The 27,946-nt window shown below is 30.9% G+C and overlaps 1 protein-coding gene across 1 annotated transcript in view; it reads right to left on the bottom strand.

Moving 5' to 3' along the window:
* The window catches only part of LOC143045081 (delphilin-like), a 61,392-nt gene that overhangs the window by 10,392 nt on the left and 23,054 nt on the right, over positions 1-27,946 (bottom strand). The window contains exons 6-26 of the mRNA XM_076217381.1: positions 26,981-27,072; positions 23,989-24,122; positions 23,607-23,677; positions 22,718-22,866; positions 22,180-22,272; positions 21,147-21,309; positions 20,393-20,538; positions 19,131-19,244; positions 18,691-18,737; positions 18,068-18,191; positions 7,976-8,095; positions 7,047-7,535; positions 5,952-6,082; positions 5,412-5,490; positions 4,951-4,980; positions 4,547-4,606; positions 4,049-4,176; positions 3,610-3,678; positions 2,508-2,594; positions 976-1,044; positions 608-694 (exon numbers count right to left, since the gene is read on the bottom strand). Coding sequence (XP_076073496.1) covers positions 608-694; positions 976-1,044; positions 2,508-2,594; positions 3,610-3,678; positions 4,049-4,176; positions 4,547-4,606; positions 4,951-4,980; positions 5,412-5,490; positions 5,952-6,082; positions 7,047-7,535; positions 7,976-8,095; positions 18,068-18,191; positions 18,691-18,737; positions 19,131-19,244; positions 20,393-20,538; positions 21,147-21,309; positions 22,180-22,272; positions 22,718-22,866; positions 23,607-23,677; positions 23,989-24,122; positions 26,981-27,072 — 2,482 coding nt within the window. The remainder of the gene's footprint in view (positions 1-607; positions 695-975; positions 1,045-2,507; positions 2,595-3,609; positions 3,679-4,048; positions 4,177-4,546; positions 4,607-4,950; positions 4,981-5,411; positions 5,491-5,951; positions 6,083-7,046; positions 7,536-7,975; positions 8,096-18,067; positions 18,192-18,690; positions 18,738-19,130; positions 19,245-20,392; positions 20,539-21,146; positions 21,310-22,179; positions 22,273-22,717; positions 22,867-23,606; positions 23,678-23,988; positions 24,123-26,980; positions 27,073-27,946) is intronic.

Below are 27,946 nucleotides of genomic sequence, written 5' to 3'. Positions count from 1 at the left end.
AATTCCACTATTTTTTTTAACAAAATTTACTTTTGGATACTATCAAAAGATCATAAACAATCTTCTGTCCATGTTTGGTAGAAATCCAGGATAGTTTAAGAAAGTTAATAAAATTTAAAAAACTTTAACCACATAGTGAATATTTGTGGACGTCGCCACTGATGATGACGATGCCGACGGAATGTAGGATCGCTGTCTCGCTTTTTCAACAAAAGTTGAGGGCTTAACAAAAAAAAAGAAAATGGATATCCTGTATTCCTATAAGTAAGTGATTACAGTAATATACTTAACTCTCCCTGAATTCTCCACATTTGCTTTAATTATCTCCCCCTGAATCCCAAATATTTGTTTTAATTATCTCCCCCTGAATCCCATGTCCCATAATACTTAGATTCAACTAAAAAAAGTTTGAACCTGAGATCTCCATCTTCAAAGCAAGTCATAATTTGCATTTATATTTTTATAGGTCGACAGGTATATTTGACAACAACAAAAAAATATGATAAACACAAACACATAAAGTTAGTAAAATATCCAAGATGCCCATATTTCGAACAATACTCAGTTGAATAGTCAACATTTTTATGAAATATTTTTTTTAACCAACCTGTGATATAAATGAGATCTTGAATCCTGCAGCTTCACCAACTCGTTGATTCCCTTTATTCATATAATTACCCATAGCAAGTATCATCTAAAAATTAAAGCATAGTAACCATGATCAGTAATGAACAGCAGTGAAACTTCTCAAAACTGACCGCCCATCGAATATCTACCATTGATTATGGCTGGTTTGTTGAGAATTTAAATCATCCCGAGTTACTTTTATTCAGTATGTGAATTTGAGTATATATGAAAATGTATTTTACTTTAATGAAAATATATGTGTTTTTCTCTGTGAATTTTAGTTTTGTGTATTATATGAAAGGTAAAAAAATCGTATTAAATATCAAGCTGTTGTAAATCAGTGTTTACCTCTAATATTTTTGTCAATCTTTTACTGTTTCTCAACTGTAAAGATCCTTTTCTTATACAAAGTAAACTCTGAAATATTAAGAAAATTGTACTGATCATTTATGTGAATTTATGAATATACAAACAAGAGATATTAATATAGTTATCTCATAACAGTCCATTTCATTCAAAACTAGTTAATACACAGTATAGTAGACTTCTGTCCTTTCCAACTGATCAATAATCAAACATTTAAGTTTGAAATATTCTGAATAATGTTAAAACCCTGTATTATGCTGGGCTTGCAAAAACTAATTGTTGATAGAATAGCATTGAAAAATATATAAATACAATATACTTCATGAAGAACGTGTCTGAGGACCTGAATGTCCTAGCACAAGCTTTGCAACAAAAAGGGAACAGGCAGAAAGACGGAAAGATGGAAGGACAAAAGAATAAAGGATTGAAGGACAGTAGGATGGACAGTCATGAGTAATGCTTAATGCTCCTATCAACTATGACAGAAACATAAAAATATAGATATATCATAGTTCTATTCTATGAATATTACATGCAATGAAAAACTTCTTAAGAAAGAAAAAAATCAAATAATGCATTGCAAAATAAATATATAAATATGTATAGGAAAATGGAAAATCGCTAGCAAGATATAAATAAGCAATACAATTAGTACAAAACCTGCTTTAAAGGTAGCTCTTTTAAGCATTAACCTGTCCTAAGTCAATAATAAAAACTAAAAAATGGTTTAAAAGATACAGATTACTAGGTCTTTTTGACTTATCATTATTCTGTATTGAACAAAAATCAGCTCAGCATCTTTTTAATACACTGTGTGTCATTATGGATATTTCTTTCTCTGCATCACAAGTAAATCTATTTAGTAAAATTTTTCACATCACTCAAAAACAACATCTATGTTAGTTTGGTTTTGAAGCAATTATACATACCCTTTGAACCTTTTCATGGGTTTAAAAACAAAGCTATCAATAAATGGTATATGTTTGCACATATCTAATATCAGGGAGATATGATTATCTAAAATTGTTAATAAAAAAATCTACTGAACTGAACTAGTTGCTGCTCATTGTTGCAAGGCTTAAGGTGACCTAAAGTTGTTAATTTCTGTGTCATTTCGTCTCTTCTGAAGTGTTGTCTCATTGGCAATCATACAACATCTTCTTTTTTTATAGGACACATTTTTGTTTAGGGGCTAGCTGAATACTAGCTGTGTGCAGGATTTTCTCGATATTTTGAAGATTCATTGGTGGCATTGGGCTGTTTTCTGCTCTTTGATTGGGTTGCTGTCTCTTTGAAATATTCCCCCTTTCCATTCTAAATTTTATGGATAGTTAACATAATTTACAGGATTTTATAGTGTAAAGAATCAAACAGTTCCAGGGTTAAAATTATTTGATAATCAAATAATATAAATCTACAGATATGTCATATGCTTTTGAAAAAACATGAAAAGACAGCTTATAAAAAAAAATATTCATGACAAGCTTTCTAATTCTAGTATATTTGAATATTACCTCCTTCATGTCATCAATTTTCTCCTGAAAGTTTGCTTTAAATAAAATGGATTTCAACCTTTGTTCATAGCCAGGAACACGACTCATCTAAAAAGAGAAAGAGAAAAGCAACATTTGAGTATAAGTTTTTTCTTTTGTTGTTGTTCTAACTATATCAGAGTTATTTAAATTGAAATTATCAGGGAGCCTCTGTTGACGAGTGGTCTAAGTGGTCAAACTAGCCAGTCAACACTGAGATAGCAAGTTAAATGTCGCACTGGGCAATCTTAATTGATTAGGACCGTCAGTTATCCTATGGAAGGTTGGTGTTTCTCTCCAGGCACTCCAGCTTCCTACACAATTAAAAACTGATCAGCAGGAAATAGCACAATAATGTTGAAAGTGGTGTTAAAACACCAATTAATCAATCAATCCAAATTATTAACATTTTTTTTATATCCTCACCTAATCAATCAGACAGAATCTAAATAAAGAAGACATTCATAACTATTTAATGATCATGATGTGACATAAGTTTCTGTCACAGTTTGCATGCATTTTCTTCTATGGTGTCTGAGTCTGAATTCAAAACCTAACAAAATGCACCCATGCATATGGACATTCTACTTTGAATGATGTTTATACTGCTGGCTCATAAGGTTAAACTCCATAAGCAGACATGTCATGCTAGGTGCTGTGTGCTGAGGGGTGACAGACCAAGTGCTGGTTGCTTAATATTCAGTGGTAAACATTTCATGCATATTTCAGGATCAAAATGAGTTAACACTATACAAATTTGTAAGCATTAAAAGACTTGACCCGTTTTAAAGTAATATAACTATTTAAGACTGCAACTGGATAAACTATTCACATTGATTTTGAAATGGGTCAGAGCTTAAATTTTTTTTTTGTGCAGCGATTGTAGAATCTCACAAATATTTCTCAATATCACAATACGTTCTATAATGAAAATAACACTTCATTAATTTTGTGCACCCACAGAACTTTATGAATTACCTTCATTAGGAACCCTCAAACACAGACATTTGAAAGTCCGAATTGCATAAATCTTGACATAAAAAGAAGGACCAAATTCAGTTTTAAGTGTACTTCATAAAATTACCTCATAAGCAAATCTATCTGGTAAGCTTAATTCCTCAATATCACCATTAAAAGTATCATATTTCTCCATCTAAAAAAAGAAATAAATCAAATAATACAGTTAGCAATATGACAACTCTATAAACTGATTAACTGCTGGAAAGATCATGATAGGTAAACTGCTTTGCTTTTTGTTTGTAAATGTAAGTTTTGGGAAAAATTGTGAAAATATATTTATGAAGATGAAGGTATGATAGTTATTACTTGAAAGTTCTTCATTAAAAAGAGAAAATACCTTTAAAATATAGCAGGTGCATAACTTCCTGAACTTAAAATAAATCTGTGGGAGTTTTGTCGACTTTTGTCAAGCGGTTCATAAGTAGTTGTAGATAAATATTGAAGTGTGACCCCATGACAAGTAAAGTTTTGTTTGAGTAAAACTAGAGTAATGTTTTTCTTACCTCTTGTTTATTTGGAGTAAATGTGAGTAACTGTTTGAGTAAATCTGGAGTAAGAATTTCCTCATCCATTAAATATAAAGCTTGTTTCATCTGATCTATTGACATTCGTAGATGTCCTAATAATATTGCTACAAAACAAGATATAGATTTCTAAATAAATTCATTATAGATACTAGGATTGAAATTTTGTATTTGCGCCAGACACAGATTTAGTCTACAAAAGACTCATCAGTGACTCTTGATTTATAAAAGTCACTGTGGATTAATTGAAACCACATATTTTCCTGTTCATTTTTAATGATCTATTGAAGATATGCTTCATGTAAAAAAAAAAAAAAAATTGAAAAGTGTTTCTGGTGTGATTTCATATCACAAACCTTGTATGTATTTGAAAGAGGATATTAATAAAGTGGTACCAAATCTATATTCTTCACATCTTTTTAAAAATTTGTAAACATAGAAAACACTCTTTGGTGAAACAGATTATGCTAAACTTACAGATGTTATAAGCTTTCTTAGGACTCAGAATGTAAATTTCATTTTTCTTTTCTGTAAACACTGAAAATAGAAAAAAATGTTCTAGTCTATGTTAATTAACTATTTCATATTTTGTTTGTTATGTTTGGAGAACTATCATAGGAATTTATATAAATATTTTCTGAATTATTAAAATTAAATATATTAATCTTTATGAATATTCAGATAAGCTTAACAGTACAAGATGTATATTTTTAACTTTATATTATATGATATCGAATCAAACTAAACATATCAAACAAATGCAACTCTCATAAATATTTATTGCTATCTTAAGAAGGAGAAACTTACTGCCTATAATAGTATTTATATTTTGTAGTCAATTTTTTTTATGTATAAATACAGAGATTGAAACTATCTTATACCTGACATTCTTCTCTGGTTCCTGTGTGAAGCTGAAAATTTACAGCAATATAAATTAACATCATACCAAAATAAGATTACTCATTTGGGATTTTTTTTTAAAAGAACAGAAAATATAATGCTTATGAGGCAAAAGACCTCATTGCTATTGGAAAGTGTGACCTGAGAATTTTAAGAATTCAACTAATGAACAATCAACCTCATCAAACAATTACTATTGCATTGTAACACTACTACATTTTCTTTCACAAGTTAACTTTAATGTAATGTCTGTGAACTAGAATAGACGAAGACAAATAGTTATACCATATTCAACAACATATATTGCAGTCTATTAAAAATTTAATAAAAAATTATGAGAAAAAAAATCACAATTCAATAGACGTTTATAAGAAGAATGCAATTTAAAAAGAAAAAATTCAATCAAAAAGGAAAAGTTGGTCATATCATGAAATACACCTACGTTTGACAGGATTGGTACTAAAATGTTGTTCCAGCTCTAAATACTTCAGAACATCATCAAGATCTTCTTCATCTCCCAGCTGAAACAAATAACATTAAAATAAGCTATGCTGAAAGAAAATATTACATCCACATGGTCTTCATATATAGAATAGGTTTTCAGTTGAAAAGTTAAAGCAAATATTTGTTTTTTAACAAGGGACATACAGTAACTCAAGGAAGAATATGTATGTTAAAGTAGGCAGTCACTTCACAGAAAAAAGAGTTAGGCAAACTTAGATAAGTACATGTATTTTGAAAGCTGTGTACAAATTCATTTGTCTGATGCAATTTTACCTCTCATAAGTCCAAGTTTTACTTTTTATGCTTTATCGGTAAATTATGAACACATTTTTTTTTACAAAGAGTGGTGTTATTCTGCTCAATGATTTAAACAAAAATACATTATGCAAAAAATAAATCAGTAAAGCAGAATACAATGTATGAATTTTAAGTTTACAATCCCATCTTAATGTTCTGTCAAGACTAAAAATAATATTACCTGCCCCCAGACTGTGTTTCCTACTTTTTGAGCATCAATCTTCTCCCAGTTGATTCTTTTCACATTCATCTTTCCTTTAGGTTCACTCACATCCTCTGTAGTAGTTGGGAGTGGTGGAGGAGGGGGAGGGGCTGTATAATATAAATAAAATGGCTGTAAATAACAGTTTTGAACCAGTTGAAAGATCTATTACTCGGATGAATCATTATATTTGTGACACCAGACATGGATTTCATGGCTATTAGTGAATCACGAATTGTTCTGTCAAGTTAAAATTTCAATTGGCTTCAATGCAAAATCTATTAAACCATGGTATCAAAAATCTACATTTTTCTTCTTCTTGCAAGCCCTATATAGTGGTTTCCACAAAAGTATATGAAACCACAGTATGTAAAAAATAAAACAAGAATGTGTCCAAAGTACACGGATGCCCCACTCGCACTTTCCTTTTCCATGTTCCATTGACCGTGAAATAGGGTAATAATCTAAGTTGGTATTAAAATTAGAACGATTATACTATAGGGATCATATGTACTAAGTTTCAAGTTGATTGGACTTCAATTTTATCAAAAACTACCTTGACCAAAAACTTTAACCTGAAACTCCCACTTTCATTTTCTATGTTTAGTGGACCGTGAAATTGGGGTCAAAAGTCTAATTTGGCTTTAAAATTAAAAAGATTATATCATAAGCAACAAGTCTACTATGTTTCAAGTTGATTGGACTTCAGCTTCATCAAAAACTACCTTGACCAAAAACTTTAACCTGAAGCGGGACGAACGAACGAACGGACGGACGGACGAACGATTTTTATGATTTTTCATAATACATTATAAAGGAGCATATGATTTCTCTCCAATTTGTAGCATACTATTTCCTGCAAATTTGTATATCTGATTAACGAAAGTATCATGATGAATTAAACCAACTTCACCAATAACCTTTGAGATCGCATCAGGTAGCACCTGCTTCATATTAAGTAATGTTTTGTGAAAAAGTAAAACACCAGTTACCTTAAAAAGTACTTAATTTTCTTTCCTTCTAAATCTCTAAATTTAACAACAACCTCTATATATTCTAAAAAGCATAACTTACGAGGAGGAGGTGGAGGAGAATGCACCATTACCTCCTCTGTAAATGATATGGATTTAGGTCTCAAACGGGGAGAGGATTTTGGACTTAATGTTGCATTGCTGGGACCTCTATGACCGATCTCTAGTGCACTAGAACCAGCATCTAAATCTGAAACCTCAGCCGCCATCACAGCATCTAATTCCTTCAAAGCCGTTAAAGCTCGTCTGTTAAAAGAATCGCCAGCTCTCAGGGTAAAGTTATTACAAATATTGTCACGATCACTTTCACTTTCAGATTCTGATTCAGTTATCACAATTTCTGGAGGTGAAATTAGTCCTGACATTGTCCGTATTAATCCTCCATTTTGTTTATGAAATGGAATAGGATTTTTTAAACTACTTTTCAGTCTGAGGCTACTTGAAGGAGATTTATCTTTTTCTTCTTGTTCGCCAAAACCTACAGGTATCACAGTTACATATTTGTTAGTAGGATCTTCATCAGAGTCTGAATCTGTAAGAAAAAAGATGATAATTACTGTTGATTCATGGTCATTCAATGGATAATAGTTTTCATGTGAACTTTTTTTTTAGTAAAGTTTAACCATTTTAAATTTTTAACAAAGTACAAATGTTCTAAAGGCATATGTGCATATATTGGCAAACCACAAAATCACATATCCACAAGTTTTCCTCAATCACAAAAAATTGGTAGTGTGGAAAATACAGGAATCCATTGGAAGAACTATTTTACCTTTTTCTACAGTGATGCATTGTTAATCAAACTCCAATCTATCGATTAATACTATATTTAGGATGACATCAATTTTTGTTCTTGTATAAAAAGTCAGTGTCATTTTTCATACTGGTACTATTTCAAATTAAGAATTCATATTTTTGTCACTCAGCAGTACAGAAATGAGTACACTTATATAAAATAAGATTGATGCCTACCATATGACTCATGGTTTTCACCTCTATTGGCCCCTAAGAACATTTTTTTGGCCTCTTGCACTGCCCTTCTTGTTTGTTCTAATTCTTTCAGCAGAGCAATGTCAAATCCTTTAGTTCCATCTAAAAATATTATTGAGATTTATTTTTTTACAGTGACTTGACTGTTAGTGTTATGCTCTCCATCAATTGCAAGTCATTAAAAATTTTGACCAAATTGCAATTTGTTTTATTAAACCAAATTGTTCAACTGGTCATGGTTAGAATTTTGAACAAATTGTTCAGTCAAAATGTAAAAGTGCAAGGTGATAAAATAAAACATTCTTCTTCCATTAATACCCATATATCAAAACCACATATTATTCTCATAATAATAAACAAGAAATAGTAAAGTGCAATACCACACGACAGAGACGATGGCTGGTTTAATTACCATTTTTAAAATAATATATCTCATGTACATAATATAAACATCTTTATAATGTCATCGTATAAATATGTAAATAGTTCATTCAGTGAACCCACACATGTAAAGCAAAACAATCTCTTAACCCTTTCCTCCATATTGACGCTTTTTGACGCCACCCCCTTTATTCCATAATGACGCCTTTTGACACCTGTGTAGTACCTCAGTTGAAACGCTTTGAATACAAAATGTCTGTATCAGACTTAAAAAAATTAGCATCCAATATGAAAAGGATAGTCATAGGAATATCTGATTTGAATTTCATTGATGAAATATTCATTTTAACAATGCATTAATACTTTAAACCCGATGATATTTGTATGTAAGAAAATAAATTCCAGGGAGGAAAGGGTTAATGCATGATACAAAATCTATGAAAACTGTAGTATTTAAAAATAAACATGACTGATCGAGTGGACCCTGTCGTGCCGAATGATTAAACCACCAAATCAGATGACACACATAACCTTAAAAAACGCCACCTATGGGCAGACAATTCAGAATAAAATAATTTCATTCTAAATCTTAAATTCAACCGATTGAAATTGTATTACTTACAATCCTAAATGATTTTTGTCCACTTTAATGTTGTTGTGACAATATAAGTCCATCAGTTTGTATAGGTATATTATAGTTATTACCATGCTAAAGGTGAACTTGTTATTTTGAATTGATATAAAATTGTCCAAACTCAGCTTTCATATAGTTTTTCTTTCTAAAAGTATTCTATATTCATAAGAATCAGATAACAGTTTTTAAATAAAACATGATATATTCAGTAAAATATGTGTGAAATATCAATATGCTATTGATAAGTTTCCATGGGAAGATAACCTAAAATATTATTCGTTTGAATAAAGACTTTTTGAAAGAAAAAATGATTATCTCCCCATGGAAACTTCCTACGCACATATTGCAATTTTACACATATTTTATTGAATATGAAATGTTTTAATTCACAAAATTTCTTATTCTTATGAATGTAGAATACTTTTCGAAAGAAATACTATATAAAAGCTGAGCTTGGACAATTTAATAGCAATTCAAAATAACAAGTTCACCTTTAGCATGGTAATGACTATAATATACCTATACAAACTGATAGACTAATATTGTCACAACATCATTAAATTCGACAAAAAGCATTTAGGATTGTAAGTATGTTTAATTTATCACCTTGCACTTTTACATTTTGAATGAACAATTTGTTCAAAATTCTGACCAGTTAAACAATTTGATTTAATAAAACAAATTGCAATTTGGTCAAAATAATGAATGACTTGCAATTGGTGGAGAGTAACACTGACAATAAACTCATGGTGTGATAATTTATTCAGACCTAGCTTCTTCTTAATTATGTTCTTACTGTGACTTAACTCTAAGAGCTGATCTTCACCTATTGCAGTTTATTAAAAATGCTGACCAACTGTTCAACTGGTCAGAAATTGTAAAAAAAAAAATGCTGAAAGAAACAAAGATCAGTCTGCAACCCACTGGACTTAAAAGATAACAACACAATCAAAAATGAATTTTTGTTTGTCATCACAACAGGACCAATTCAAGAAATAACAATCATATCATTGATAAAAGCAGAAATGTAAAATGTTAACAAACTAGAGGCTCTAAAGAGCCTGTGTTGCTCACCTTGGTCTATGTGCATATTAAACAAAGGACACAGATGGATTTATGACAAAATTGTGTTTTGCTGATGGTGAAGTGTTTGTAGATCTTACTTTACTGAACATTCTTCGTACTTACAATTTTCTCTATCTATAATAAACTTGGCCCTTTAGATACAGAGGAAAATATTTTGTAAAAATTTACAAAAATTTACCAAATTAGTGAAAATTGTTACAAATTGACTATAATGGGCAATAACTCCTTAAGGGATCAACTGATCATTTTGGTCAAGTTGGCTTATTTTTAGATCTTACTTTGCTGAACATTATTGCTGTTTACAGTTCATCTCTATCTATAATAGTATTCAAGATAATAACCAAAAACAGCAAAATTTCTTAAAAAATTACCAAATGATTGTAGCAACCCAACAACAAGTTGTCCAATTCTTCTGAAATTTCAGGGCAGATAGATATTGACTTGATAAACAATTTAATCCCTTGTCAGATTTACTCTAAATGCTTTGGAAATCTACATTTTACCCCTATGTTCTATTTTTAGCCATGGTGGCCATCTTGGTTGGTTGGTCCAGTCATCGGACATTAACGAATGAGATGGATGCAATTCGTGACTTACAGGACTGCGCTGTTCTTATAAACACCTGGATGAACAGTAACAAACTAAAAATGAACAATGCGAAAACAGAGTTTATTCTCTTTGGCAGTCGACAACAACTCTCTAAATGTCAGACAAAAGAAATAATCATTTGTGGAGATGTTATAAAATCAAAAACATGTATACGGTACTTAGGAGCTTTTCTGGATGAGACTTTAAACTTCAAAGACCATATTACTAAAAAATGTAAGACAGCAATGATGACCTACTACAAAATAAAGTGCATAAGATCCTATCTATTGAAAGAAGCAACTGAAACTTTGGTCTTATCTTTGGTTATTTCACATTTAGATTATTGCAATGTTATACTTTTTGGAGTTTCACAAACTGATTTATATAAACTGCAACGTATACAGAATATGTGTGCCAAACTTGTGTTAAACCGTTCTAAGTATGACAGTGCCAAGCAGGCATTGTTTGACTTACACTGGCTTCCGATCAAAGCCAGAATTACATTTAAAATCTTAACATACATGTACAACTGTCATGTAGGTAATGCACCGTCTTATTTGATCAATTTGTTAAATCCTCAAGTGTCGAAACGTTCATTAAGGTCGTCAGAGTCATCTATTGGTTGTTATGCAGTCCCATATAACAAAAAGAAAACTTTTTCAGATAGAAGCTTTAGTACTACTGGGCCAAAATTGTGGAATGAACTAGGTACAAATGTAAGAAACTCTGAATCTTTGGATATTTTTAAATGTCGGTTGAAAACATTGTATTTCCAAAATTATTTTGAACTTTTCTGACTTTTTTCTTGTGTATCACAGTATAAATTTTCAATTTTTGGTATTGTACATACATATTGTATTTTTGTTTAGTATTTTTGTATTTTATATGTCATTTATGTACAACGCCATTGAATACATATTGTATATGTAGAAATAGGCGTTTAATTAAGTTTTCATGTTTCATGTTTCATGTCCAGTCATCGGACACATTTTTTTAACTAGATACCCTAATAATGATTGTGGCTAAGTTTGGTTAAATTTGGCTCAGTAGTTTCAGCGGAGAAGATTTTTGTAAAAGTTAACGACGACAAAGGACGACTACGGACGACAGACGATGGAAGACGGACGCCAAGTGATGAGAAAAAATCACTTGGTCCTCAGGGATATGACAGAAATAAATGTGACTTTGAAATCAAATTGATGGTCAAAAGACAATTTGTTCCATTGTAATTGTTCATTTTTGTATACCAAATAAAGAAACATGAAATATCATAAAGCCTTCAAGACATGATCTTGTTGTAGAGTTTATCTAATATTCAACTCTATGCATTAGCTTTTTGTAAAAATAAGTTCAAATATCATCCCAGCCTCAATTTTAGGAAAAAAATCAAATAAGAAGCATGTTACAGAGTTTCTCCAACTTTCAACTTTTTAGTGAAATAAGTTAAAATATATCATTACTAACTAAAATTTCCCTGAAGACATTGAGAGAATTTCCAGCCTTATAAGAATAACAAGAAAAGAAATCTGACAAGGAGAGTATCATAGTATAAAGCCAATCATTTGAAAGAAGCAGATCTCTGAAAAATGTGACTTTGAAATGAAATTGACAGCAATGAAGAGTTTTCTCCTATTTCTTTCAAAATGTTTAAGGGTCTCAGCTCTTGCTCATAAAGTTTTACCCAGTACTCGATCAGAGACCAATTTTGTGCTCCAGACACCAAATCCATTATTTTGAACAGTTGATCTTTTAGTCTGAGTACAATAGTTGCTGTTTGAAATTTTAATGACTGCAAGGCTAAAATCATGAGATTCAGAATTCTATTATTTTTATTCTCTTCATATCTTGAGTCTCTGTTTCAAATTTTCACTCAGAAACCATGCAATTTTTCAAACAAAAAACCTATATTAAGTAACAACTCCTTCATTCCTTAATTTTTCATACTGGGGCCTTTTATTCGAGAATATCTGGAATGGGTTTTTTTCTAATTTCTTAAAGCCATACTTTGAATTATAAATGCTTACATACTCACTGTAACATTTTAACTTTGATGGATTATAAGTTTTTCAATCATACCACATCTCCTCATTTTTATAAGAGTATTAAAATTTCACTAAAAAGTTGAAAAGAGATATAAATTCTGGTATTCTATGTGGAATAGGATCCCAGTTAGGGCAACCAGTCCGGTACCCACGAATGTAGTTCTTAAAAAGTATATATAACTTTTGCTATAAATTGTGTAGTGTTATTATTTCACTAGTTCTGTAACTGAATGTAGATTCACTTGAAAGGGTATGCTTTCTAGTTTGAATTTCTGTAAAAATTTGGATTGATTTAAATGTAATGTGGCATCAGTACATAGAGTAAATTGCCTAAATTCTAGCCTTTAGTGAACAGGACCCTATGTATTTACTATGATTTTCAATGCGTTCCAATGGGGCACATAATTGGGTCCCCATTCCATATACATCTAATACCACTATTAGGCACCAGGGCCCTTTCACAAAAACAATTGATAATCCTAGTTACAACAATAATAATTGATAAACTTGTTCTAAAGATAATATTTATTTCTAATATTAAAAAATAAATACTCTAAATTTATCCCAATAGTATACACTCTTTCTTTTGAAGCTCTTATCATGACAAATTTTTAGAATAAATCACTAAAATTTTGTCATGATTTGATTTCATTCACATTTGAAGTAATGAAAAGACCTTAAAACTTTTGAATGATACATATTTAATTTTGTATACATCCATGTGTATAACATACATTTTATAAATGTAATGTATGACCTTGTCCTCTTTTTACCTGTAAAGGTAAACCTACAATGCGGAAGTATGATACCTAAGTCTATTTTTAAATTATCCATAGTATTGGATTATGAAAGCCTCTTATTGATCTCACAAGTTACAGAAATGGCATTTTCTGAGTCTCTGGGGACAGCACAGACCCCGGCCCTGTGTCAATTTTGTGAAGAATCGCCAGAGATTAAATGGAAGTGTATTAACTGTGAATTATTTCTATGCCAACTGTGTTGTTCAAAGATACATAACAAAATTAAAACATCTCAAGAACATGAAATGATAAATTTAAAAGATTTTAAAGAAAAGGATTTTGCAACTTCAGTACGTAAAGTTAACCTTGAAAACATGGGGTGTGCAATCCATGAAAAACAAAAGTGTTTTGTCTTCTGTAAAGATTGCAGTGAGCCTGCTTGTTCAAAGTGTTTAATGGAGACTCATAAACTACATGATTATAAAGCTTTGGATGAAGTGTATCAGGATATACTCTCTGAAATGAAGAAACAAATAAAACAAATTGAAATCTTTCTTGAGCTATTTAGATATAAAAAGGACAAACTTCAAAAGATGATTTCAGATGGGAACATAAATTTTCAAGAAACAAGAGATAAAATCCTGAAAACTGAAAAAGAAATGAAAGACTCCATTGCAAAACATGCTAAAGACCTCTTACAAGAACTTGAAGCAAAGTGGAAACCATCTGAAAATATGATACATGAAGAAATTGCTGATGTGATAAAAAACGAAATGGATTTGGAAAATAGGAAGGACAATCTAAATAAAACAATGCAGTCTCATCAAGCGGCAGATATTTTCAATACAAGTAAAAACTTAAATAAGCCATTTCCAAATTATTCAGAAATGCAAATGAAATCAAATTCGACAGCGTTCTGTCCTAGCAATATACAGGTAAAATTAGAAAGAGCATCATTGTTTGGTGAACTTTATACACGTCCAGACACTGAACTCATGGATACTTATAAAAGTGAACTTGTAAGCGTGAAAAATATACTATTATGTGGTGACAATACTGCGTTCATATATAGCCCTGGTAGTCAAAAGTTGCAAAAAGTCAGATTTGAAAATCATACTGTCAAAGTAGAGAGAGAAATTCAGATAAGTGTGATTGATATGGCAAAGCCACAGGATGGAGGAATTCTTATAGCAAATGGAAATAACATTCTAAAACTATATACCAATGATGGACATGTACAAATAGAGACATTTAAGTCCTATTCTCCTTTGAAAACTTTAAGCGTGCATGTAACTAAAGAGAATCAAATTATAATAGGGTTAGTGGAGTTTTACCCTGTAACACTACCAGCACCTAAAGGTAGTACAAGAAGACTTATAGTTATGAGTCAGAATGGTGACATTCAACACACTATTGAACATGATAAGAACAATCAAAGAATGTTAACATATCCGCACAGAATCAGAAGTCTCCATGATAAGATAGTAGTTGTAGATTTAATAAATAATGAATGGGAGGGAAGGGTTGTAATGTTAGATTTTGGGGGAAAACTCCATTGGACCTATAAAGGGTGGTACTATTTAACTCCCTTAAATGATCAGGTGGTTAAGTTTTCTCCAGAAAGTGTGACAATAACTTCTACGGATATGATTTTAGTTTCTGAGTGTTTGAATAATGCTATACATGTATTAAATTCTGCTGGAGAACATATTTTATGGAGGGATGTTAACATCTTCGGAGTAGAATCTCCTTTAAGTCTTGAAATTGACAAAAATGACTGTTTATGGATTGGGTGCTCTACTTGGACAACAGACAAAATAAGGAGGGCTAATATAAGCTGTGTTAAACTAACTTAATTAAGAATTTTGTGTCTGAAAATAGACAAAGCAAGATCACTATATATATATATAACAGCCAAAGACCAACAGTTTTATTTAATATGAATGGCAGGACCATCCCTTCCTTACAGAGATAAGAACTGAGGGAGACCTTATATAGTTTTAACTAATTTTTCATTGATCATAGTTGTTTTGTATGCATTATTGTAGATTATATTTATCTTTCAAAAAGCAAATGATTGTTAGTATTCTATGATATATAAATGTTATAACCAAAAGTCTGTTGTCTACACGAATAAAAACTGAAGCTATGATTGTGTGTTTTTCATGATTTTGTAAATGCTATACCAAAGGCTTTTTGTCTGCACTTATATACACTTATTAAAGGACAACATGGACAAGGTACAATAAAGCCCGTTTTTTTGTGAAATCAAATAAAGTTCAATTTTGGACCCTTTAGAACTCGAATGTGGACCAATTTGATAACAGGGCCCAAATATAAAAAATTAAAATATATGGTTAGATTCAGAATATCAAAGAACCCCATATATTCAATTTTTGTTGAAATCAAAAAAAGTTTAATATTAGACCCTGATTTGGACCCACTTGAAAACCGGGCCTATAATCAAAATTTAAGTACATGTTAAGAATTCAGCATATCAAAGAACCCTAAGAATCAAATTTTTGTTAAAATCAAACTAAAGTTTAATTTTGGACCCTTTAGACCTTAATTTAGACCAATTTGAAAACGGGACAAAAAAATTAAGAATCTAAATACACAATTAGATCCAGCATATCAAAGAACCCCAATAATTCATTTTTTGATAAAATAAAACCAAGAAAAATGCTTATTTGTGCCCCCTTTTTGGCCCCTAATTCCACTGTTGGGACCAAATCCCCCAAAATCAATCCCAACCTTCCTTTAGAGGTTATTAACCTTGTGTTAAATTTTATTGATTTCTATTTACTTATACTAAGTTATTATCTGTTAATCATCCTTCTTAGGACGAAGTTGCAGACACAGACGACGACCTGATACCAATATACGACCAAATTTTTTTCGGTCGTATAACTAGAGGCCCTAAAGAGCCTGTGTCGCTCACCTATATTTACTGATTCTCAGGGAAATCATGTAAAATAAGGTTAAAATCATAATTTATAGTATAAGATATCATTAGATACTATACATGCTATAATAATATCTAAGATAATAGCAAACAAGAGGCTGTCACAACGACAGCAAACCGGATTTATTAACATTTATTTGTGTCCTGGCAATATCACAAGATCCATTACTGATGATTGGTGAAAGTGAAAATCGTCAATATCAAATTTGACCTCCATTTTGTCATAAGTATCAACATATTAAAATTTGAAAAGCTTAGATTGAATGGTTCGTGAGTAAATGCAACAATGTGAATGGAAACACCATTTTACGATCTTTCAAGAACCATAACTCCTGAACGATAAAAGTCAAAATCGTCATTATTGAACTTGACCTCTATTTTGTCATCAGTAACAACATATTAAAATTTGAAAAGATTTGGTTGAATGGTTCATGAGAAAATGCACGGACACGACTGGAAACACCATATTTCAATCTTTCAAGAACCATAACTCCTGAACGGTAAAAGTCAAAATCGTCTTTACTGAACTTGACCTTCATTTAGTTGTCAGTAACAACATATTAAAATTTTAAAAGCTTTGGTTGAACGGTTCATGAGTTAATGCACGGACAACATTTGATTGCCGCTCGCCCGACCAACCGCCCAGCCGCCTGCCGTACATTCCCAAATCAATAACCGACATTTTTGTCACAAAAATCCGGTTAAAAACTGCAAAATTTCAACAAAATTACTAACTCAGGGGCAGCAACCCAACAACTGGTTGTCAGATTTGTCTGAAAATTTCAAGGCAGATATATCTAAATCTGATAAACATTTTTGCCACCAGTCAGATTTGCTCTAAATGCTTCAGTTTCAGAGATATAAACCAAAAACTGCATTTTACCCTATGTACTATTTTTAGCCATGTCTGCCATCTTGGTTCACAGGCAGGGTCATCGCACACATTTTATAAACAAGATACTCTTATGATGATTGTGGACAAGTTTGGTTACATTTTGTCTTCGTAGTTTCAGAGAAGTTTTTCGTAAAAGATTACAAAAATTTAAGAAAAATTGGTAAAATTGACAATAAAGGGCAATAACTCCTGAAGGGGTCAACTGACCATTTTGGTAATTTGACTTATATGTAGATCTTACTTTGCTGAACATTATTGCTGTTCACAGTTTACCTTTATCTATAATAATATTCAAGATAATAATCAAAAACGGCAACATTTCCTTATAATTACCAATTTAGGGGCCGCAATTTAGGTTTCAGAGATATTATCAGCCAAAATCTACATTTTACCCCATATGTTCTATTTTTAGCTATGGTGGCCATCTTGGTTGGTTGGTTAGGTCACCAGACACATTTTTATAAACTAGATACCCTAATGATGATTGTGACCAAGTTTGGTTAGATTTGGCCCAGTAGTTTCAGAGGAGAAGATTTTTGTAAAAGTTAACAACGAGGGACGACGACAGACGAAGGACACCAAGTGATGGGAAAAGCTCACCTGGCCCTGTGGGCCAGGTGAGCTAATAAAAATTAAAAAATTTGAAAGCAACTTTTTCTTCCCCTCTTCCATCAAAGTTTTGTCTCAAGCTCTCTGTTGTTAAAAGTCCACAAAAACTATCATAAGACTTTCATAAAAACTACCTCTTGCATCCATATCATCATAGGAATACATGAACCCAGGATGCATTGTTTTCCATAATCGACCTCTTGACCTTCGTACTCCTGCTTTCAGGGTTCTGTATTGGGCATCATCTTCTGAAGAAGACTGTAAAAAAAAGTTGAATAATGTAAAACATTAAGTATTTTATTTAAGTAGCACATTAGAGCTGACTTCATTCTAAGCCTGTATTTTACAAAATGAGCTCATCCTTTGGTATCTAGTGGATAGTTGTCTCATTGACATTCATCCCACATATTCTTAATTTTATATTATTGAAAAAAACTTATATATATATATATATTAATGTTGACGCTCCCCACCTCTATAGGTAGGAGGTTCTGACTTGAAACTGCTGCCAAAAATGTGATGAAATATCCAACATATGCAAATAGGAAGTGGAACATCAACAGAATTGAGAATAATCAAAAAGCTATAACTTTGTCTTTCTTAAAAATAACATGACAGAAATATTATGGATAGACAGATGCATGAACTAACAAATAAGTAACTCTGTTTAAATCTCCCTTGAACTAGGCATAACAAACACACCAACAAGGTAAATTCTCATGGCCTTAATTTAGAGACATTACAAATTAAGTCATACCAAATTTTCATGGCTTCTTCTCCAATCATCTAATCTGTTTTGACCCTCTGAAATAAAAAAAAAAAAACCACAAGGTGTATAAGTTAAATCAATTGTTTTTTTTTTTATTTGAACATGATTGATGTCAGAACTGCTTATACTTTCAAAGCACCTTAGTTCATTCCTAAATTTTTGAGTAGTTTCAGGTTGCTCAAACTTTAATTTCAGTATAGTTTTTGTGAAGTGTTAAAGTGCTGTATTGGTTTGTCTATATTCAACTTTTACTTTTTTACTTTTTGTAACATCTTACATGTTTGTAAAATATAAAATACTATAAAGAAGACATTTTCAATAGCAACCCTCTCAATAGAAATATATTGCAAGTTTTTAAAATGGTGAAATTCTTGAAATGCAGTCTAATTTTTAATAGATAACATAATATAAATGAATACATGGCTTACTTAATCTTAATCCATTAATAGGACCATCTTGAAGAAGATTTTTTCGTGGCATTCTAGGACTTGGTTCTGTTGATGATAGGAAGTCTGTTATATGAACACTGGATTGATCTGAAGCTGGAATCAGAAAAATCAGAATTATCTCCACTTGAAACTATTTTTTTTACATAATTTCATTAAAATCAGATTTTGGGTTTTTGTTTAATTTTTGGAAGATATATAATATCAATTTCATTGTTTTATTTCAAATTCAATCTATAGTTTTTACCAACCACACTATATTTAAAGTTGAATATGTCATATAAAACAATAACTCATGACCTTCCATGCTATTTTCTTAATAGTCCAGTCAATCTAGCATAAATTTGACCCTAACCTTGAAGTTATTGCAACAGAAGATTTTTAAGTTTTAATCTTTAGCATTATACCCAAATTATACACAGAAAAAAGTTCAACAAAATCTAACTTTAGGAAAATTAAAAAATCACGATTTAAAAATTCCTATGGAGATTTGAATTGAAATGGTAGATATTTCTGCAAAAATGACAGAAATATCAATAAAAATTGATACAAAATTATAACTTTATTGCTTCTATATGTATACAGTATGTAATGATTCTTGATATTTTTACAGTCTTTATAGAGTAAAACAAACAACTCCAAAGGTGTTTTCATATCTTTTATCAAGCTGCAACCTTGATTTCATAATTCATTAGTTTGTCGAGGTAAATAATCTCAATTTAATAAAATAATTAAGCATATATTCTTCTTATAGCCATAAATTTGCAATTTCGTTAATGAGAAATGTGCAAAAAAAATATAAAAATACCCATAACACTCCGGTTTTGTACATTTCATGAGAAGAAGATAATATAGTATAGTCAAATAAGAACTTATAACACCATCAAAGCATCATACTTTACATAAATTTAAAAAAAATAAAAAACTGACAAAAAAAGGACTCATTTTTGCAGCGTTATCTCCCTTTCCAATGTTAATTTCCATAGGAAATTAAAAATGCTGATTTAGAGTTTTCCTCAAGTTAGATTTTATGGGACTATTTTTTTCTGGGTATATATGGGGATAAATGCTATAGATTAGAACTAACACATTTTCTGTTGCAATTGGTTTGAGGTTCAAACTTAGTTTGACTGGACTATAAGTCTATTTTCATGTGATCCTTTTTTAATCTAAATGAACAATAGAGCAAAAAGATGAAAGAATTTTTTGGTTTTACTAATAACTGTAACTAGTTATAACATCACCTTTGGAAGATGGACTGAGATTTAATTTTTTGATGGTATATTCTTGATGGGCAGACGACAATAGCTGAACTATATAATTCCATAAACTTTGTTTAGAAGGTGTGTCTAATATCACATTCATATCTAATATCAGGTTGTCTATTTTCCTGAAAAATATAAAAAGAATGGAAAATAAGTAAGGGCTATGAAGAATTCAGTGTAAAAAAAGTATGTGTGTGCAGAAGATATTTTACAAGTTTGCTAAAGTTGTCTTATATATCCCAAAAGCCATCAAGAATTCAGTGGTATATAAAGGCTGTACATGATATTACATAAATTAGATTGGTTAAGTAGAGATTTACAGCAATCTGCTTGGTAAAATAAAAATTAAACATGTTTCTCAATGACACAGAAACCCAACTACACAAGAAAAAAAAAATAGACATTCAGGTCATAATACTGTATTCTTTGCAGAAAAGGGGGTTGGTTACAGAATAGCCTAAGTCATTGAACTATGTCACTGAGGTTGTGAGTTTGAATCTGGCATGTAGCAGGTGTGTTTGACTCCAATCTTAATTGTCAGACTAGAATTGCCAGTTTTTCTCCTGAAGCTGGTGGTTCACTCAGGCTTCCTCCACCAATAAAAACTGACCACCAAGAAATATCACAATAGTGTTGAAAGTGGTGGTAATCACCAAACAATCAAAGGAGAAGTCAAGAATATTAACAGTACAAGTAAACAAAGAAAGTGCATAACACTCTTTAATATATCAACCTGTTTTTAGAGTATATCTGTAATGCTTTCTTTAGCTGCATTCTTTCTCTTGATGTTAATAAAAACTCCATTTGTTTTTTAAAAGATGAGAAATGAGGTCCATTAGTTGGTGTTGATGGTGATGAGAAATCTGTGTCATGGTTTACTAGTGTACTGCTACTGGCTATAAAAATAACAAGAGACATTATTTATATAAAGTTGAAATTTATTGTTTCAAATTCTTTTCACCTAAAAGCAAACACAAGGTATGTGAATTTTTTAAACAGAAATTGCTAATTAAAATTGGCAGTGTTTGAGATTAAAAGGTTAATTATGTAATCAAGACTTCACCAAGAATTTCTGTGTTAAAATAACAACAAAAAAGGATCTGTCTTTTTTTTTTTTTTTTTTTTAAATTCTGATACTTTCATACTGCAGTTCAAAATGTAAATTTAATTTGTGGAGTTAAACAAAAAATTCAGTGGTCAATCTGCAATCTGACATCAATTTGTTCATATATCTATTCTTGTTTGTCAATTCACATCACAATACAGATCATACAAGAATTACACCAAATTACAATTCAAAGAAATTTTCATCAGACATTATGCAAACAATCTTGAAATTCAGTATCCTAGCCCAAAACCAATCAACTTTCCCAATTTCTAAGTGATTTTTCCTAAGAGAGGTTGTGACCTGACTCTCAAAATCCTCCATGATTTGAACTGAATACCTTAAATCAGGCATTCAATCAAATGAGTCAAATAACTTTAAAAAAAATCAGTCACCTATATGTTAATTCAAAACTACATTATAATAGATTAAAACAATTATTACAAGTGTACGGTAAGTGATGCATTTTCTGATGCAAGAGTTGCTCCTTTTCATAATCTTTTTTTCAGAAGTTGGCAAGTATGTACCCCATAGAGACCAAGATTAAAGTCTTTAATCTGACATTTTTAAAGGTTTTTTTTTTTGTTTCTTAATTGTTGTTTAGTTAAAGTTGAGTCTGCAATATTCCAGGATGATTTTTCAGTTTTCAGTTATACCATACCTTTTGATGACCATGTACTATGTCGTAGGTCAAAACTAGAATTGGACATTTTATCATGATTCTTCCTTCCATTTGTTCCTCTTCGTTTTAATTCTGTAAAAAAAAATACAAGTACAAAAAAAAAAAAAAGCAAGCATCAAAATGTCAAATACTACCAAATATTACAACACTTAAGGAACAGCTATCTGTATGTGAAGAAATGGCACCAGCAAACATGGGTTACACTTCTACTATCTGCCTATCCATAAATAAGGAGCCTATAATTTAGTGGTTGTCATTTGTTGCTGTAAATCAAAGATGTTTTTGTTTATTGTTTTGTGCTTAAATCAAGCTGTTAGTATTCTTGTTTGAATTATTTTTATATTTGTCAATTTGAGGCCTTTAACGGCATTCTTTGCTCTCTTATCTTTACATCATTTGGTCTCTGGTGAAATGTTGTCTCATTCGCAATCATATCAAATATCCTCATTTTCTTAAGGGAAAATTACCAAATTAAAAAAGACATGCTTTCATTGTTGCTCTTCATCATGAGAGTTACCTTGTACAAGACTTCTTGGTAGACCTCCTTTACTGACACAATAATCCATGTGTTCTGTAGGTAGTATAGGTAATATATATCTCCATAAAGTCTTCTTAGAATGAGTGTCTAATATTTGGGTCAATCTCTTGTGAAGGTCAACAACATTTCTGAAATGAAGTGAAAATAATAAAGCTTTATTAGAACTGAATCCTTATTAAGACTGATAGCAATTTAGCATCACTATTAGCATAAGTTTATGTGCCTGTTTTAAGTCAGGAACTTGTTATTCAGAGTTTGTCATTGGTTGCTTTCTGCCTAGGTAGTTTTTCGTTTGTTATTTTTTGCATAAATCAGGTCGTTGAATTTATTTTTTGGATTATCTCACATTTTGTCAGATATACACAGATTATGTTTAATGAAACCTAAACTGTCTCTATATTTTGACTAAAAGGAATTTAGACGGATCTTTGTTGCCATAAACTGTGATGATTCTTAAGAATACAGGAACGATTCTGTGGATTAACCGAAGTGCTAATGGTACCAGTAGATGTCTCTAGATGTCTATAAATATTTCTGTCAGAGTTTCTTCTTATACATATACCAAATAACTGAACTCCTTTTATACATATTAATTCCTTTGTAAGATTGCTTATCAAATATTCAATTGAAAAGCTTAATGAACTTCAAGAAATTCCAAAACATGCCCTTTGTTAGTTCAATTTCAATGAGAGTCCTTATCAATATGCAAAATTTTGTATCATTTAGAATTTCAGTATTGTTATATATATACAAATAGTACAGGGCATATTTGCCAATAATCTAATCAATATGATATGTAAAATAGACAAATAATAATAAAATTTTGGAATTTAATTAAAAGAAAATGTTGAATCTATGATATACAAACTTTCTACTGTCATATTCCAACATAGCTTTCTTCAGCTGAGATCTTTCTTTTGATGTCAATAAGTAATAGGCCTGAAAGAGAAGACAACATAGATTTAATTGATGGTAAGGAAAAATTTTGTATATAAGTAATACAATTTTGAAATTAAACACAGTTAATATTTTAAAGTATGAATTTACAAATTCTGAAATAAAAAGCATCACAATCCTTTCACTTCTTAGAAAACACTTGAAATTTTTAATTACGGTGAATTATAAGAAAACATGAATGAATAAATATAGGTCTGGGTTACTGGAGTAGAGACGAAAATATTGAAACTTTTAATGATTTATCTGTTGAAACACATTTTACCAAGATCTCATGAAACATAACGTAAACTTACACTTTGTTTAAATGTTTTGCCATCTTTCTGTTCTTCTGTAGGTTGCCAGTCTGATGAGGCATGACTTGTTGTAGTGGATGCTAAAGACAAAGTGGATGGTGTTCTTGTATGCAAACTACCATTCAATCTGACACCTAAAATGTATATGTATGTTATGTTAAAATACAAAATATTTATACCTGTTTATATGAAGTGCTAATTTAATTTTGGATGTAATACTTTTTCTAATTGGCTTAGACAGTGTTTTGTTTATCAGCTCATAGACATAATTTTGTCATGTGACTGTGAAGTCTTGAACGTGCGTGATTTACACCGGTTTAAACTAAATTGAGAATTAAATTATAAGGAATGACTGTAATATTTTTCTGTCTATTGGGAATAACATAAAAAATGTGGTTCACACTTTACAATAACTTGCTACATGTGTTATTCAGTGTACACCACATTTTTTATGATAGTTCTACATAGACGGAAAATATTACAGTCATATCTTAATTAACACCAATAAGGCAAAATCATTAATGGATCATGTTTCTAAAAGTTACTGCAATGATGCAATTGCTTAAGTTTTAATTGGGTGTTTTTTGGTGCTAAATTCACTTATAACATACATGTAACATCCTGAAAATTAATGAATTTAATTTCCTATATATAGAACAATCTAAACAAGAAACTAGAGGCTCCAAGGAGCCTGTGTCGCTCACATGATATTTCTATTACTGCAACAATAAATGCATGAAATATTGCAAACGTTATACTTTTGCTCTAGTTTCAGGGCTAGAGATACAAGTCAAAAACTGCATTTTCCCCCTATGTTCTATTTTCAGTGATGTCTGCCATGTTGGTTGGCAGGCTGGGTCATCGGACAAACTTTTCAAACTAGATACCCTAATTATGATTGTGACCTAGTCATGCAGTTTTGTCAGATTTTTCGACAGTTACGAACATCAAAACGTGCCAATTTTACAGCAATGATACGCTTTTTCCAAATAATTTGTCTCAGTAGTTTTTGTGGAGAAGATTTTTGTAAGATTACAAAAATTTGCATAAATTGTTAAAAATTTGCTATAACATATTTGCATTTTGGTCATGTTGACTTATTTGAACTTAATTTGCTGAACATTATTGCTGTTTATAGTTTATCTCTATCTATAACAATATTCAAGATAACAACCTGCAAAATTTCCTGAAAATTACCAATTCAGGGGCAGCAACCCAAAAATAGGCTGTACGATTCTTCTGAAAATTTCAGGACAGATAGATGTTGACCAGATAAATATTTTTACCCCGTCAAATTTTGCTCTAAATGCTTTGGTTTCAGAGATATAAGCCAAAATCTACATTTTATCCCCTATGTTCTTTTTTTAGCCATGGCCACCATCTTGGTTGGTTGGCAGAGACATTGGACACATTTTTTAAGCTAGATAACCCAATGATGACACTGTAGTTTCAGAGAAGATTTTTGTAAAAGTTAACGACAACGACAGACTCCAAGTGATGAGAAAAGCTCACTTGGCACTCTGGGCCATGTAAGCTAAAATCGCATAAAAATAAAAACAAAATATAAAATTAAATTAAAATTAAAATTTATAATAAGATGAAAAATGTCTCAGTGTGCTATCATTGATGATTTTGCTACCTAATGTAATTTCAAAACAATTAAAGTCATATGAAACGTGTGACTGGTGAAAAAAATGTTTATCCAATTCTTGAACCAATGTATGTATATATCATTAACTTAAGTCTTCTGTGCATGATTTTATCATTTTTTACGCAAAAATATAGCGTATAATTGTTATTTTTTTTCTCTCTATCTATTATGAAGTGAAAATATAGCAGCTCATAAATTGTTGCGTTTTGAAGCCATAGTTTACTGATTGTCAGCTTTTAGTAAAAAATCAACAAAGAAGCATGGATATTGAGCATGTGTATAACATGCATATATGTACAATCAGATAATAGTTTATTTCAGTGACAGATCCATGCCTATTGGGATCACAGGATTTTTACAAGAAGGGTCATGCTAAGGTCACTTTGAATACAGAAAATATTTTGGCAAATTGCTTCCTTAAAGCAAGCAATTAAAAAAAAGTATACTTCTTCTAAATGTGAACAAATTAATGAATTTTCTTCTGAAAAAAATATATGTACATAAGTTAAATAATGACAACTATCCATTTTGTTATAAAAAACAAATGCATCATTTTTTTTAATTTGAGGTTTCCTATGACTTTAAAACCAAGGACCATTCTATAAATTCGGATAAAAATTGGTTAATATTTAAAACATATATCAAAATGTCCTTTTTAATCAGGGCTCATAAATCTAGCTTGGATAATAAGCAGGAATGTTGGATGCAATTCTAAATCAAAATTTCTTTTTAATATGGTTTAAGTAGGAAAAACTATTGTAGGGTGAAGTTAAAAATATAAACCATAACTGAATAAGATGAATGTGTTGAGTTATGGCAAAATAAATGGGGAATATGTCCAGGGGACGCATATGATACCCACATTAGCAAATGACATTATAAAAGGACAATTATCAAGACAGGTAAAAGTGACACCATCCAAGTTCAAACTTGATCTTTGTTTTGTGATAGTAAGCATTGTGTATAAGTACAAAAAAAATTGGTTGAGGCAAAGTTAGTGAACAGAAACTAATATTGGTACTTAAATATGGACAAACAGCCATAGCTATACAAGGTTAACGTTTAATGCCCACTCTGAATGGAATTTGACAAAACTATCATCAGCTAATCTAAGATGGACTGAGGTAGTCTATAACGTGGGTCTCATTGGGGTCTAAGTGTGACGTGGGATTGCTAATTTTTTGTAAGCGTGACACTTGAAAGTTAAATTATTGTGCCGTGAAAACAGGAAATGAGGTCTAGCAGGACACGGGAAATTACCAAAAAATGAGAATTGGGTACATTAATAGTGTAAGCGGGATCCGGGATCAGAACCCCCCAATGAGACCCCCTATAACTTACTCCCATTATCATTGCCAGTCCTCATAACTTCTATTTGTGGAGCAGAATCACTATTCTGTAATAACTGTACTAGGTGGGCATGGCTATAGTTTCTGAAAAGAAAAATCTAAAAATTTATAAATATATAAATATATAACTGATGAATACACCATACAAGAAAAATCTATACTGAACTTTTAATGGCTGTCATACAAATTTGAAACTCATTGGTCAAAGAGAAACTGACAACACCATGGCATGAAATGATAAACACTAAATAGAAAATTAAATACCAAGCAACAAGAACTAGGCCATCATAAAAGAGTTTTGATCTAAGATGCTTAGGTAGAGTAAGCAGATCCTGCTCAACATGTGGAAACTGTTTTGTTGACTCATGGTAATTTAATTTTCTATAATAAGACTCATAAGATGATGTCACAATCAATCAGTACCAAATCTAGGAAAGTCCATTATTTCTTTCATTGCTTCCTAATATTGCCCATGAATTTGGACCCTTCAGCAACAAAACAATACAATTTCAAATGATTATTTTATCAAAATAAATTTGATTACTTCATTATGATAAAAGAAATCAATTCCAGAAAAAAACTTTTAGATCAGAACACTGTTAGTCATAGAGCAATTTCACAATGCATGTTTATATAAAAAATAACTAATAGGCAATTATTGCAAATATGTCCAAAATGAGAATACTTGTTCTTTTCAGAAATGGTAAATCAACTGAATAGAGAAAATATATAAACAGTCTGTAAGTTGTGTAAAACAAAACTTGAGCCCAATACTTGAGCTGGGATGTTCCTAACTGTGGAGGGGTAAAAAAAGGAGGGGGGTTATGATGTTCTTACTTTAATAGTCAAACTTCAATCTGAATCTATTTTAACTTTTTTAAAACTATACCGGTAAATGTTACTAATGTTAATGGATGGTATAACCAGGAGGCAGGCAAGTGGTTCCAAAAGCTTTTTA

Source organism: Mytilus galloprovincialis, chromosome 9, assembly GCF_965363235.1.
Source record: "Mytilus galloprovincialis chromosome 9, xbMytGall1.hap1.1, whole genome shotgun sequence".
Lineage (NCBI taxonomy): Eukaryota > Metazoa > Mollusca > Bivalvia > Mytilida > Mytilidae > Mytilus > Mytilus galloprovincialis.
The sequence above is the reverse complement of the archived record's forward strand: the minus strand, read 5'-3'. Positions and strand labels throughout refer to the sequence as shown.